Genomic DNA, 12,715 nt, shown 5'->3' on the forward strand with positions numbered 1-12,715 from the left:
GCCTGCAAGAGTGTGTTGGATCCCCTGAAGCTGCAGTTACAGTCTGGTGTGAGCTGACAGGACCAAACCTGGGTCTTCTCCAAGAGTAGCAACTCTCTAACTATGGGGCCATCTCTCCAGCCCAAGCTCAGTGATGGCCCGTTTGATTTACTGATGCATCCTTAGCTTTCAGAAATACTCCCACCCGCACTGCAGGACCTCAATAAAACTTATAGGATAAAAGAGGTGAGAACAAAGAGAACAGCCAGCCTGCTGGAGCAGATGTGCAGTTCCAGCTACTCCAGAGGGATAGAGTGCGAGGGTTCAAGGCTTGCATGGGCTACAAAATAATTCCAAAGCCAGCCTAAGTAACTTATGAAAACCTTGCCTCAACATTAATTTCTAAACAAGGGGAGGGATAGAGCTGGAGATATAGTTCAGTGACAAGATGCTTGCTTAGCATGTGTCAGGCCATAGGTTCAAACCTCAGCAATCCCCCCAACTCTCACTCTCAGAGGTCTTATATATACTAAAGTACCATCAAATATAGTGCAAAACTAGTCTGTCTTTCAGATTAATTCATCAGTTATTTTCAGGGAAGTTACTAATTGTTTTAAAATATTTCCACATTTATTCAACGATCAGTAGCAAAATATTAATTTTCTAGTAGCTGTGGTTACAGTGTGCAGGAGTAATGGGACAGGGAGACTTTACAGATAAGGGTAAGATGTTCTAGTCCACAACAATAAGGCTGCCAAGAGAGGAAAATTAAACAGGCTGCATGAGAGAAGGCCCCACCTGAGGTGGAGGGCATGTGAGATTCCCACACAGGGACAGTCTGGCACAGGATGTGGCACTTGCAACAACACGTGCTTTGGGATACTTACAAGCTACTGAGTCAGCTTTGCTCACAAGCTCCAAGATCTCACTGGTCCCAATCACCAGGGTATTCTCAGAGCCAGGAGCATAATAGGTGCTTAATAAATATTTGCAAATGAAAAACAGATGGAGGGAGGGCAGGCCAGAGCTAATAATCTCACAGGCAAGAGAGAGCTCTCTCCAAAAAATTGAACTTCAAAGATGGTCACATACCTCAGTCAGTAGAGTAGCCCACCTAGCATGCACAAAGCCTGGGTTCATCTCCAAAATAGCATAAACCAGGCACGGTGGCACACTCCTGTAGTCCCAGCACTGGGAAGAAGGAGGCAGGAGGATGAGAAGTTCAAGATCATCTTAGCTAACGCAAGACCTTACCTCAAAAAGAAAAACGAGCTTCAAGCTGACAATGTACAACAAAACTCTGCCCTTCCCTCCAAACTTGCTCAGGAGGTGGGTTCCCAAATCCCGCTATGGGAGGAAAAAACAAAAAACAAAAACCTGAAGCTCAGGATTGTGTTTCCCTACAACAGGTGAAGGAAGCCGGGCTCTTTGGAAGCCCTCCATACACTACGCTCTGCCCTCCTCCTGCTTGGACATATTCTGCTGTTCCTCACTGGGCAAGGCCCAGGCCACTTGGAATAATGCAAGTTGTGCCGAGACAGAGCTGTCCCCATGGTAGGCTCACTGCACTGGGGGCTCCTGGCGATGCTGAGTCTTCTGGTGCCGGTTGAGGATGGACCTCTGGTTGAAGCTGCGGCCGCAGGCAGGGCAGTGGTAGGGCTTCTCGCCGGTGTGGATCCTCTGGTGCCGCACCAGGCGCTCCCCCTTGCTGAAGCGTTTGCCGCACACCTGGCAGCCATAGGGCTTCTCCCCAGTGTGCGCACGCCGGTGCACCGCCAGGTTGGCATTCCTACTGAAGCTCTTGCCGCACTCACAGGTGTAGGGCTTCTCCCCAGTGTGTGTCCTGCGGTGCACCAGCAGGTGCTGCCTCCGGCTGAAGCCCTTCCAGCAGTCTGCACACTTGTAGGGTTTCTCCCCCGTGTGGCTACGCTGGTGCACCTCCAGGTGATGCCTCTGGCTGAAGGTCTTCCAGCACTCACCACACACATAGGGCCTCTTGCCCAGATGGGTCCTCTGATGCTTTGTGAGGTACTCCCTCAGAGTGAAACCTTTCCCGCACTCCACGCAGCCAAAGGACTTCTCCTCTTCATGGGTTCGCTGGTGCCTGACAAGGTTGGAGCTGCGACTAAAGCCTTTTCCACATTCAGGGCACTGGAAAGGCTTCCAGAAAGAATTGTGAGTGTTGAGGGCATCGGGCAGGGGGACCCCATGCTGGGGAGCAGGGAGCCCAGGTAAATTGGTCCCAGAGGCCCCAGGTTCCTGCTCACAGGCACCCCCTGGCCCAGGAACCTGGATGGCTGCTTCTCCAAACCCATCAGAAGTCAACCCAACAAATGCTCTTTTCAGGTCTTCCTGCTGGGGTTTGGCTTCCTTCTCCTTGTTCCCAGCACCTGTGTGGCAAAAGAGGTCAACACGGTGATGACTTTCCAGCATAGACCCTCCAACTGCTGCTTTCCTTCATGCCCAGAAACCAGGCACCATCCTTTCTCTGTCCTTGTTTCTCTGCTAGCTCCAGAGAGCTGCTGTGACCTTTCAGCCCCACCCTCTCTCCCACTTGCAGATGTGAGCAAGACCAGCTCCTTTCACACACAGGCAGACAGAGGCAATCACCTGTTGTATCTTTACACTCTTCTCTAGGGTTTCCTGCATGCCACAGGCCAGGTGGGCTAGGTCAGTCGAGGAGACAAGGCGTGGGCTTCCCCCACCATCCCCCAAACCTACACAAACTGAACTTCCTTCTTTGTGGGGATCTGAAAGGAACTGAGAGATAGATCTACAGGCTGCCATCTCTCTTCTCCAGACCCCCATGGCTGCCTACATTTTCAGGCTCCATCATGTTATAGATGTTATATCTATGGTTCTGTGTAATGCCGCCCCTCCTCAGCCTGAGGCCTCCTTGCTCACTGTGATGCTGTGGCCCCCTGGAAAGGCATGTCTGAAAGGAGACTCTTCTTACTTCCTTTTCTGCCTTCCTCTCATTCTAATAGTGACCACTCAAGGAACTTCATGCACTATGTCTTCTTCTCCAAATGCATCCCTTTATCTTGGTGGTAGTGGTGGTGATTTGGCTTTCTGAGATAGTAATCCAGGCTGGTCTTGAACTCATGCAATCCTGAAGGGGGAAATCACAGTCCTGCACAACCACACTCAGCCTCCTGGTATGTTCATTAATGGCTCCTTTCCTTTTCCTTTGGTCAACAACCTCAACACCTTTCATGTCCATGAACCCTGAACTCTGACCTTTCTTTATTCCTTACCACCTCCCTGCCTGATACTGAACTGCATGACAGATTTAAATCCCCTCCCACTTAACGTATTGCTAATTCAGACTTTTCAGTTCCTTCAAAATCTAAGTCAGTGGGGCTGGAGAGATGGCTCAGTGGTCAAAAGCATTTGAGCAAACAGAGGCCCGAGTTCAGATCGAAGCATGCATAAAACAAGGACAGTGTGGTCTCAGGCATGCCTGTAACACCACCATTGTGGGTGGCAGAGACAGCAAGATCACTAGGACTGTCAGTCCAGCTGAAAAAGTCACTCTCCAGTCTGCCTCAAAGAAATAAGGCAGACTGACAAAGGGAGAAACCTGATAACCTCTTCTGTCCTCTGGGCATGAGCACAGATAATGTGCATCCATAGACACGTATGCACATACAGCACACACAGACACCTAACTCAGAGGTTTCTATGAGAGCACACCCTGGTGATTCTCTTCCCCTGGTCTCTTTATGTTGATGTAGCCAGTGAGCCCTCTCTAGACTACACTTATTAGCTTGTACACACGCACTCTGCATTCTCTCATCCAGCACATCCCTGTCCAACACAAGGCTGCCACACAGGCCTGCAAGCAGTGACTGTTAAGTAGCCATCTGCTGGATGACCCAGGTCAAACACTCCTTTTCTGCTAGTTCCTTTCTCTGCAGCCCTCGATGTCCATTCGTCAGGGGCACACTTCTCCAAGACTCGCCCACACTCCCCACACTACCCTGTCAGCAGCATGGCTAGGGCAAGACTCCTAAAACTGCAGCACCCATGCAGGCAACAGTCTTACCTGGAAGGACCCCACAGTCCTGTGATTCCACGTATTCCCCGAAGCAGTCAATCTGCGCTGGGGCCACATGCCTCCACTCCTCCTCAGGGAAAGCCAGGGCCATGTCTTTAAATGGCCCCAGGCCCTGAAACGACAGGATTGCTGTAGATAAAGAAAGCTGCTCCTGTAGGGGACTGGGGGGTCAGTTCCCAGTACCCACACACAGTTAATAACTGCCTGTAACTACAGATTCAGGGCATCGGATGCCATCTTCTGGACTCTGAGTGTACCAGGCACACATGTGATGCACATACATACACGCAGGCAAAACATTCATACACCTGAAAAGTAAAAATAAGAGAGAAAAAAAAAAGTAAGAGCCCTAGAGCTGGTGCAATAGCTCAGTGGGTTAAGGTGCTTGCTGCCAAGCAAGACGACCTCAGTACAGTTCTTAGAAGTGCAAGGGTGGGAGGAGAGGACGGAGCCAGCAAGCTGTCCTCTGGCCTCTACATGAACACTGTGGTACATCCCCACCACATTAAATACACTGAAAAAAGGCTCAAGCACAGCAAAGACGGAAGGACCTGGACCCTGGACTCGCTGGGGGAACTGTCCCCTCAAGCCCCACCTTAAGGCTATGCTTTCCTAAAGAACTGTCCAGTAGGTAAAGCCTGACAAGCCCCAAGGAAGTGGGAAACCAACACAGTGTTGTCCTCGGACCTCCCACAGGCAGTGGCACAGGCACCCTCATACCCATCGTATACACATGCACACAATGAAGATAAATAATACATTTTAATTAAGGGAAAGAATAAAGCCATGCTTAATAAGCACAAGGGCGTATGGTGCTTAGCAATAAGGATGAGCTAGCTGGTAGAGTGCTTGCCTAGAATGTCTAAAGCCCTGGGCTCCATCCTCAGTATCACACAAACCAGTATCACGCGCCCATAATCCCAGCACCTAGACTCCGGATGTGTGTGGGAACACAAGGATCCAGAGCTTAAAGACCTCCTAGGCTCTTTTTTTTTTTTTTTTTTAAATGGTTTACTTTTGTGTGTGTGTGAGAGAGAGGTAGACATATGTACAGCCCTCAGGGAGGCCAGAAAAAGAGCCTCAGCTCCTCTGAGCTAGAACTACAGGAAGCTATGATCCACCTGCCATGAATGTTGTAACCCTACCTCGTGTTCTGTGGACCCAGGAGACACTTTCAACTGCTGAGCCATCTCTCTGACCCCATCAGCTACATGCTGAGTTTGAGGGTAGCCTGAACTACATAAGATCCCATCTCAAAAGATAAACAAATCAGCAAAATCTCCCAAACAGGTATGTTAGCTCACCTGGGATGTGGCTGCAAGGAACCCAGCAGCAATCTCTTGGTCTCTGGTGCTCACAGAGGGAAGAGCTGGACCCCCATGAAGAATGGGCAGTGCTGAGCAGAATACAGAGAAGCATCAGGGCTGTTGTCCAACAATTCAAAAGCACTGCACCCCAACACACATGCTCTCAGAACCACAGAAAATTACTTCAGGGACAGGCAGTGGTGGAGCACACCTTTAACCCAGCACTCAGGAGGCAGAGGCAGCTGAATCTCTGAGTTCGAGGCCAGTATGGTCTACAGACTGAGTTCCAGCACAGCACAGCTAGGGCTACACAGAGAGATGTTATCTCGGGAGAGAGAGACACACATAGGCATAGACGGAGACAGAGAGAGAATGACTTCAGTACCACAATGACCCACAGCTAGGAGTCTGGGTGTCCTCTGTCCCGTTCTGGCTGAGAAGACTGTCCCAGCCCTGTCCTCTCAGAGTTAAACACACTTCTGAGACGCTCATAATGACAAAGTCTCTCGTGGAAGGGACCTTCCATCTCATGACTGGCATCTTACCTTGCTCCTGGAAGGCCTGTGTCCCGTCTCCAGGGCCCTGGCTCAGCTGTCCTGCCGTGCTTGGGCCCAGGCTTTGAACTCCTTCTCCTTGAAGTATCCCCCACTCAGGTTTGACTTCCACTGGTCCTAAAGGGATGCCTGATTGCCAAGATCCTCCACCAAGGGCTGTGACCAGCGGCTCTCCCTGGGCATGGCATGGAACCTAAGAAGAACCCCACACCAATTAGAATGGGACCTGTGGGAGGCTGTGAAAGAGAGCCGAATTAAAACTGAAAAAGAAAGCAAGGCTGGAGGTGCTCACCTCAAATGCATAAAGCCCCGAAGCCCTGGGTTCGATTCCCAGCACCACTAAACCCGGTATGGTGCTCCAAGCCTGTAATCCTAGCACTCAGTAGAAGGAAGAGGTTCTCTCTCTCTCTCTCTCTCTCTCTCTCTCTCTCTCTCTCTCTCTCTCTCTCTCTCTCTCTCTCTGTCTCTAGGTTCAAAGCAAGCCTTGTCTAATTGTGAACTGCAGACCAACCAGGGCTACATAGTAGACCCTGTTTAAAAAAGAAAAGAAAGAAGAGAGGGAAAGGAGGGGGAGGGAGGGAGAAGGGGGAGAGGGTAGAAGGAAGAGGAAAGAGAAGCTGCTGACCTCTTCCACACGAAGAACCCTAAACTCTCCCCAAGTGAACTAGCAAATGAGAAACAGCTGCTCTACAGAAAGTGGGACTCTGCAGAGACGTTCTCCTAGAAACAAAGCCCTGCCTATTCCCCTTTCTTCTCTCCCCTAGTTTTTAACACTGACAATTAACACTGACCTAGAGTCACTCAAGAGACAAACCTCTAAGCATATCTGTGAAGGTATGTGTCTAGATTTGGTTAGCTGAGGCAGGAAGTCACACCCTAAATGCAGATGGCACTATCCCATGCACCGAGGCCCTACAATCAATCAAAGGAGAGTGGGGGCTGGAGAGGGAGCTCAGAGTGCATACTGCCTTTGCAGAGGACCCAAGTTCGGTTCCCAGTACCCCCACCAGGCAGCTCACAAGCGCTTGGAACTCTAGCTCCAGGGGATCCAACGCCCTTTCCCAGCCCCTGTGGATATGTGAATATATGTGCACATGCTAACACAGACACACAACACAAAGACGTGTATGCTTGAATCTTTAAAACAAAAGGGAGAAAGTGAGGGGAGCATCAGCATTATCACTGCTCCCTGAAGGTGGAGGTAGCGGGGACAGAGGTTTCGCTCTCTTGCCAACACACTTTCTAAACCAACTGTGAGCCACAATGAGAGCATCTCTCTTTCTCTACTAACTCCTGGCCTGAAGGTATTTATTTAAGGGCTGGAGAGATGGCTCAGTGGTTAAGAGCATTGGCTGCTCTTCCAGAGGACCCTGGTTCAATTTGCAGCATCCACATGGCAGCTAATAACTAGTCCTAACTCCAGTTCTGAGGGATCTGGACATTAGAGGCAGACACGCTTGCAGCAAAACACCCACACATAATAAAATAAAAATCTAAAAGATATTTAAAATGTCTTTTTTATGGCATGGGTACGTGTGGTGTCTGCACATGTGTGTGGGTGCATGTGCATCATATGTAGAGAACATTGGGTGATCTCAGTATCTTCCTTTATCACTCTGCACCTTAAATGTATTTAGGCAAAGTCTGTCACCTGATTTGTTGCTTGCTGATTTCACTGTCTATCTACCCAGCTCACTCAGTGGATGCCAACTCCATCTCCTGGGTAGACCACCATGCTACCCAGCATTCTGCTCTTCCTAAAACTGCTTTTCTGTAACAAAGTGAAGCCACAAGTCTGGTGTTGCCTGAGCAGAGGTTCTTAAAGGTGAATAAGGAATCCCAGGTGCCACTGTCAGAAGCACTGACATTAGCCCCTTCCTCAAGGTTATGCAGAGCTCACAGTGGACCCAAAACCATCAAAACTGCTCTCACTGGATTTGAGGCTCACCAGGGGGGCCTAATGCCCAAAACCATGGCATCGGGCCGTCCTGCCCATAGATGTCTTCCCTAAAGATGGCTCTCTTAAAAAACATGTTCTAAGTGTACATGCTGTGTATGTGTGACCATGTATGTGAGTATGGGCATGTGTGGCGAGCAGAGGACAACGTCCAGTGTTGGTTCTCACCTTCTATCTTGTAACAGGGACTCTTGCTGACCCTGCTGAGGATGCCTGGCTAACTGGACTGCAAACTGCTGGGACTTCTCCTCTCTCTGCCTCCCATCTCACCACTAGGATTACACATGCACACTACCTCATGTGGCTTTTACATAGACCTCAGAGATCCGAACTCGGGTCCTCGTGCTTGCATGGCAAGCGCTTCACCTAGTGTGCCATCTCAACTCGACTCTTTTTGCTAAAACTGCAGCCATTTTCTGGAAAGCTCCTTTGGGGCCGGGGGGACGATGGAGCAGGCTCTATGTCTCATCCACTCCCACCACTTCCTAATCTCTCTGTTTTCAATTCCCACACCAACCGCGCAAGGCCTGGACACCCTCTTCTCACCCACCGCCTTGGCCTCCGGTGTGCTCTCCATCAGGTCCTCCACCATGGCTGCCAGAGCCTTGCTGCTGTCTGGGCTGTGTTCTCGGATCCAGGTGTAGAACTCTCGGGGCAGGATGGTGAGGAACTGCTCCAGCACCAGCAGCTCCAGGATCTGCTCTTTGGTGTGCAGCTCGGGCCTCAGCCACCGCCGACACAGCTCTTGGAGCTCCCTGAGGGCTTCCTGGGGACCAGCGGCCTCTTGGTAGCGGAACTGACGAAACCTTAGCCGGAATGCCTCAGGACTTGAGTCCTCCCCTGCCCGGCCCCATGGCAGCTCCTTCTCCAGCTTCACTACTGGAGCATCCATCTGTTGCTGAGGATCTGTCATCTCCAGACGCTCTTTCAGCATCTTCAAGCTCCAGCAAAACTAAGGGTGACAACAGAGAGTCTCATTCTGAGAACAGAGGACACACAGGAGGTCAACCCACCCAGCTGTTTCTGCACCGGCAACTCTTCTCAGGAAGCTAATATACACCCTCTAAATCTTATCAGCTGACCTGGGCTTAGGTTAGTCAGGGTAGAGACAATGAAGCAGAGAAAATCGAGGCAAACTTTGTGGCCAAAACCAACAAATTCACTTGTGGGTTGACTGTGATGGTGTGCTCAGTCTAGGGACAATGCCGCACAGGCCATTGCCACTGCTCCTGATGGCCCATGTAACTAGATGGTAAAGCATTCCTGCGGAAAACACAACACAGTTTGGTAGCAGGACTCGGAAATCAAGCTGGAAGAGACCCGGAAACTTCGTGTTAGTGAGTTTTCACAGTGCTGGAAGGGGCTCTATAGACCACTGCAGGAGAAAACGCACTGCTGGCATTACCTAGCAGTGAAGCTTGCATGCTACAATCACAAATGACCTGCCAGACAAAGTATGTCCAATGGTGTAACAGTGGTTGGCATGGAGGTAACCAACTGCTTTCTGACTCTATGTGGCTTGCTCCACAAGAAGAAATCCATGCCTGGTACTGTAAACCTGGCCAACAATCCATAGCCAGGGAGGTTACGGACCTAAGGGAGAACCTACTACTGTGGTTTTGCTGAAATAGACATGGTATCAAACCACCTGCTAAGTATTTATGCTGCTCCCAACACTGGTCAAGGAAGCCTCTTTGTGCTTACAGTTAATGCAGAGACTTATAACTGGCCAAAGGGCTGAGAAGTGACTGCTGAGTGTTCTTCCCTAAATGGGATGTCTGAGGCTCAGGGAACATAGTGGAAGAGGGGACAGCAAGAATGTAAGAGGCAGAAGGTGGGCGGGAGATAGTACTGTCAAATGCTGTCTTCTGGATACAACATGGTCACTTCCCATGGTCTCCTGCATAAGTCCTGCCTGGGACTAAGCCGGCAAAATCAGTCAGCATCCCAACAAAAAAGAAGAGGACTGAAAATAGGAGTGGGGTGTCTGGGTGTCCCTGGGAGGGGTGAGGGAGGGGAGGTATGGTAGGTATAGTCAAGAGAGTAAGTAAAAGCGGAGGCACGGACAGGACATGCAAGCAGCATGCATATACAGCTGTCTCCCTCCCAAAACATGGAAGGTTTAAACAGAAGAAAGATGGGGCTGGAGAGGCAGCTCGGTGATTAAGAGCACCCACTGCTCTTGCAGAGGACCTGGGTTCAGTTCCCAGCACACTGATGGTGGCTCACAACCATCTGTAACTCCAGTTCCAGAAGGTCTGTGGTGTCTTCAGGACACTGTGGGCATGCATGTGGTACATAGACAAATATGCGGGGGGGGGGGGGGACAACCATACACATAAAATAAAAATACATTTTTTAAAAAAGAACGAGTTATGTGTAGTGGCACACACACATCTTTAATCTCAGCACTGGGACGAAGAGGCAAGCGGTTGTCTGTGAGTTCGGGGTCAGCCTGGTCTACAGAGTGAGTTCCAGGACAGTCACACTTACACAGTGAGATCCTGTCTCGAAAAGAAAGGAAGATTAACAGCCATGACAGGAGTTGCCTGTAATCCCGGAACCTGGCTTAGGCTGGAAGATGGTGAGTTCCAGACCAATCTGGCTGGAAGAAAAGGAGAGGAGAAACAGGAAGGGCGGGAGGGAATAACTGGTGGGAAGCAAACATTGCACCTGGGGAAAAAGACGCTGCAGCTCGTAAAATGAGTCTTGTTTACTTCCGGGCGGGCAGGCTGGAGAAACAGGCCCCAAGCCCAAAGCACTAAGGCGCTCAGATTGTTGGCGCAACTAGCGGGCGAGAGAGGCCATGACCTTCTGCTACAGATTCTATCGGATGTTTGTGGTTTTCTCTACACGCCTCTTAAACCGACTCCTCATCGTCCGTCTATAGCACTCGCCTCTCTGCTGCACCAAGCTTTCTCGAACGTCCTGGCTATTGCCCAGCTCGTTTTGCCGGTGCCCTGGGGGCAAGAGGCCCTCGTGGATCTTTCCCCGCAGGCCTCTGGCAGACAGAAGGTGCCGCGTGCCTATTCTTCCACTGACTGTCCTGCATCTGCCTCTAAAAGCTGCGTGTCGCTTTTCAGAGTCGCAGGGTCAAGGTCTTCCCGCGGATCGTGGACACCCGGCGTTAGGACCCTCGCCTGGCCCGGCCGCGATCAGCGTGGATCTTACCTGAGACCACGGCTGTGCGTGGAGAGGCGACCTCCGGGCCGCAGGCTCCCGGCCAAGCTGCAGCCTGCTCCGTCCCGACACGCCCAGACCGGGCCGCGGCCTTGACTGCGCGCTCAGCACCTGCCCCGGCCTGCGCGGACCGGAAGTGGGTGGCGGATGCTGTCAGGCAGGTGCCCTATGGAAAGGGTCCGTGTCCGGTTTCTCTCTAGGAAGCTCGGAGGTCTCAGAAGAAGTTGTATCTCTATGGTCGGTCATGGTCAGTGCCAGCCTCCTCATCTATACTTGCCGCCAAACGTTTTTATTAAAAATAATTTTAATGAATCTCTACAAAAAGGAGCTTCTCTGAACTAGGCTAAGAGATGCATTAGTCTGTGCGTATAAACATAAATATTTTAACATTTTCTATGTATTTATTTAGTGTTTGTCAGGACAACCTGAGGAGTCAGTTCTCTCACTTTCTACCATGTAGGTCCCAGGGATAGAACTCAGACCATCGGGCTGAACCATCAGTGGCTCTGAACATAAATATTTAGAAGGCGATTTGACAATATATTCCTTAAGGAAACGCGATGGTTAGTTTTAACTGTCACGTTGACAATCTAGCATCACTTAGGAAGAGAGTCTCGGTGAGCGGTTTGACAGTCTCTCCCTGTCAGGATGGCCTGTGGGCATGATGTGGGGAAGACTCAGCCTGCTGTGAGTGGCACCATTCCCTGGGTTTGGGCTTTGGACTGTGAAAGAGTGGGAAAGGGGGAGCTGAGTGGTGAGCAAGCATGCATTAATTCATCTCTCCCTGCTCTTGACTGTGCCTGTGATGTGAGCAGCTGCTCCAAGTTCCTGCTGCCTCAACTTCCCTACAGTAAGGAGTGTAACCTGGAATTGTGAGCTAAAATAAACACAATCCCCTGAAAGATCTTTTTGCTTGACAAATTTTCTCTGTGTAGCCCTGGTTGTTCAGGAACTTGCTATGTAGAATAGGCTGGCCTGAAACTTACAGAGATCTGCCTGCCTCTGTCTCTCTGTGCTAGGATTAAATACTACCACTGCCATGCCTGGGTAATGACTTGTTTGTTTGATTTTTTTTTTTTTTTTTGAGATAGGGTTTCTCTGTGTAACAGCCCTGGCTGTCCTGCATCTCTCTCTGTAGACCAGGCTGTCCTCAATCAAACTCATAGAGATCCACCAGCCTCTGCCTCCCGAGTGCTTGGATTTAAAGCATATATCACCACTATGTGGTTTAATGTTTTAACAGAATTAATATAACAGAATTACTCTAAAAGACATGTATATTGGATTTTCCGGGAAAACAGATACATTTTGTGATAAGAGGTTTGTCTTAGAGCAAGTGACATTACTGTTGGGATTAGATATAAGGGATTTTCCCTTTCAGGAAAAGACAGAGAAGAGTATTGGAACCAGAAACTGGTGCTCAGGCCAGATGTGGTGGTACACATCTTTAATATTAGTAATCAGGAGGCAGAGGCAGGCAGATCTCTGTGATCTCAGTTCAAGGCCAACCTGGTCTACATAGTTTCAGGCCATCCAGAACTATATAGTGAGACCCTGTCTCAAACATTAAGTAAATAAGTAAACAAGAAATAAATAATAAAATGAAAAGAGAACAGTGCTTGGAAAAGCATCAATATTTGAAGGAGATGGTATGTTAGAAGATTGCTGATGTACTTTG

General features: G+C 49.9%; 1 protein-coding gene across 1 annotated transcript; it reads right to left on the reverse strand.

The window, feature by feature from the left end:
• Positions 1-587: 587 nt before the first annotated feature.
• Positions 588-11,192, reverse strand: Zscan25 (zinc finger and SCAN domain containing 25). Its single transcript, XM_051205469.1, has 6 exons — positions 11,029-11,192; positions 8,408-8,809; positions 5,892-6,093; positions 5,344-5,435; positions 4,028-4,151; positions 588-2,369 (listed from the first exon to the last, which is right to left on the reverse strand). The coding sequence occupies exons 2-6, from the start codon at positions 8,789-8,791 to the stop codon at positions 1,540-1,542; spliced, it is 1,632 nt and encodes a 543-aa protein (XP_051061426.1). The 5' UTR covers positions 8,792-8,809; positions 11,029-11,192; the 3' UTR covers positions 588-1,539.
• Between the last annotated feature and the right edge of the window lie 1,523 nt (positions 11,193-12,715).

This window comes from Phodopus roborovskii, unplaced genomic scaffold, assembly GCF_943737965.1.
Source record: "Phodopus roborovskii unplaced genomic scaffold, PHOROB, whole genome shotgun sequence".
NCBI classification, from domain to species: Eukaryota; Metazoa; Chordata; class Mammalia; order Rodentia; family Cricetidae; genus Phodopus; species Phodopus roborovskii.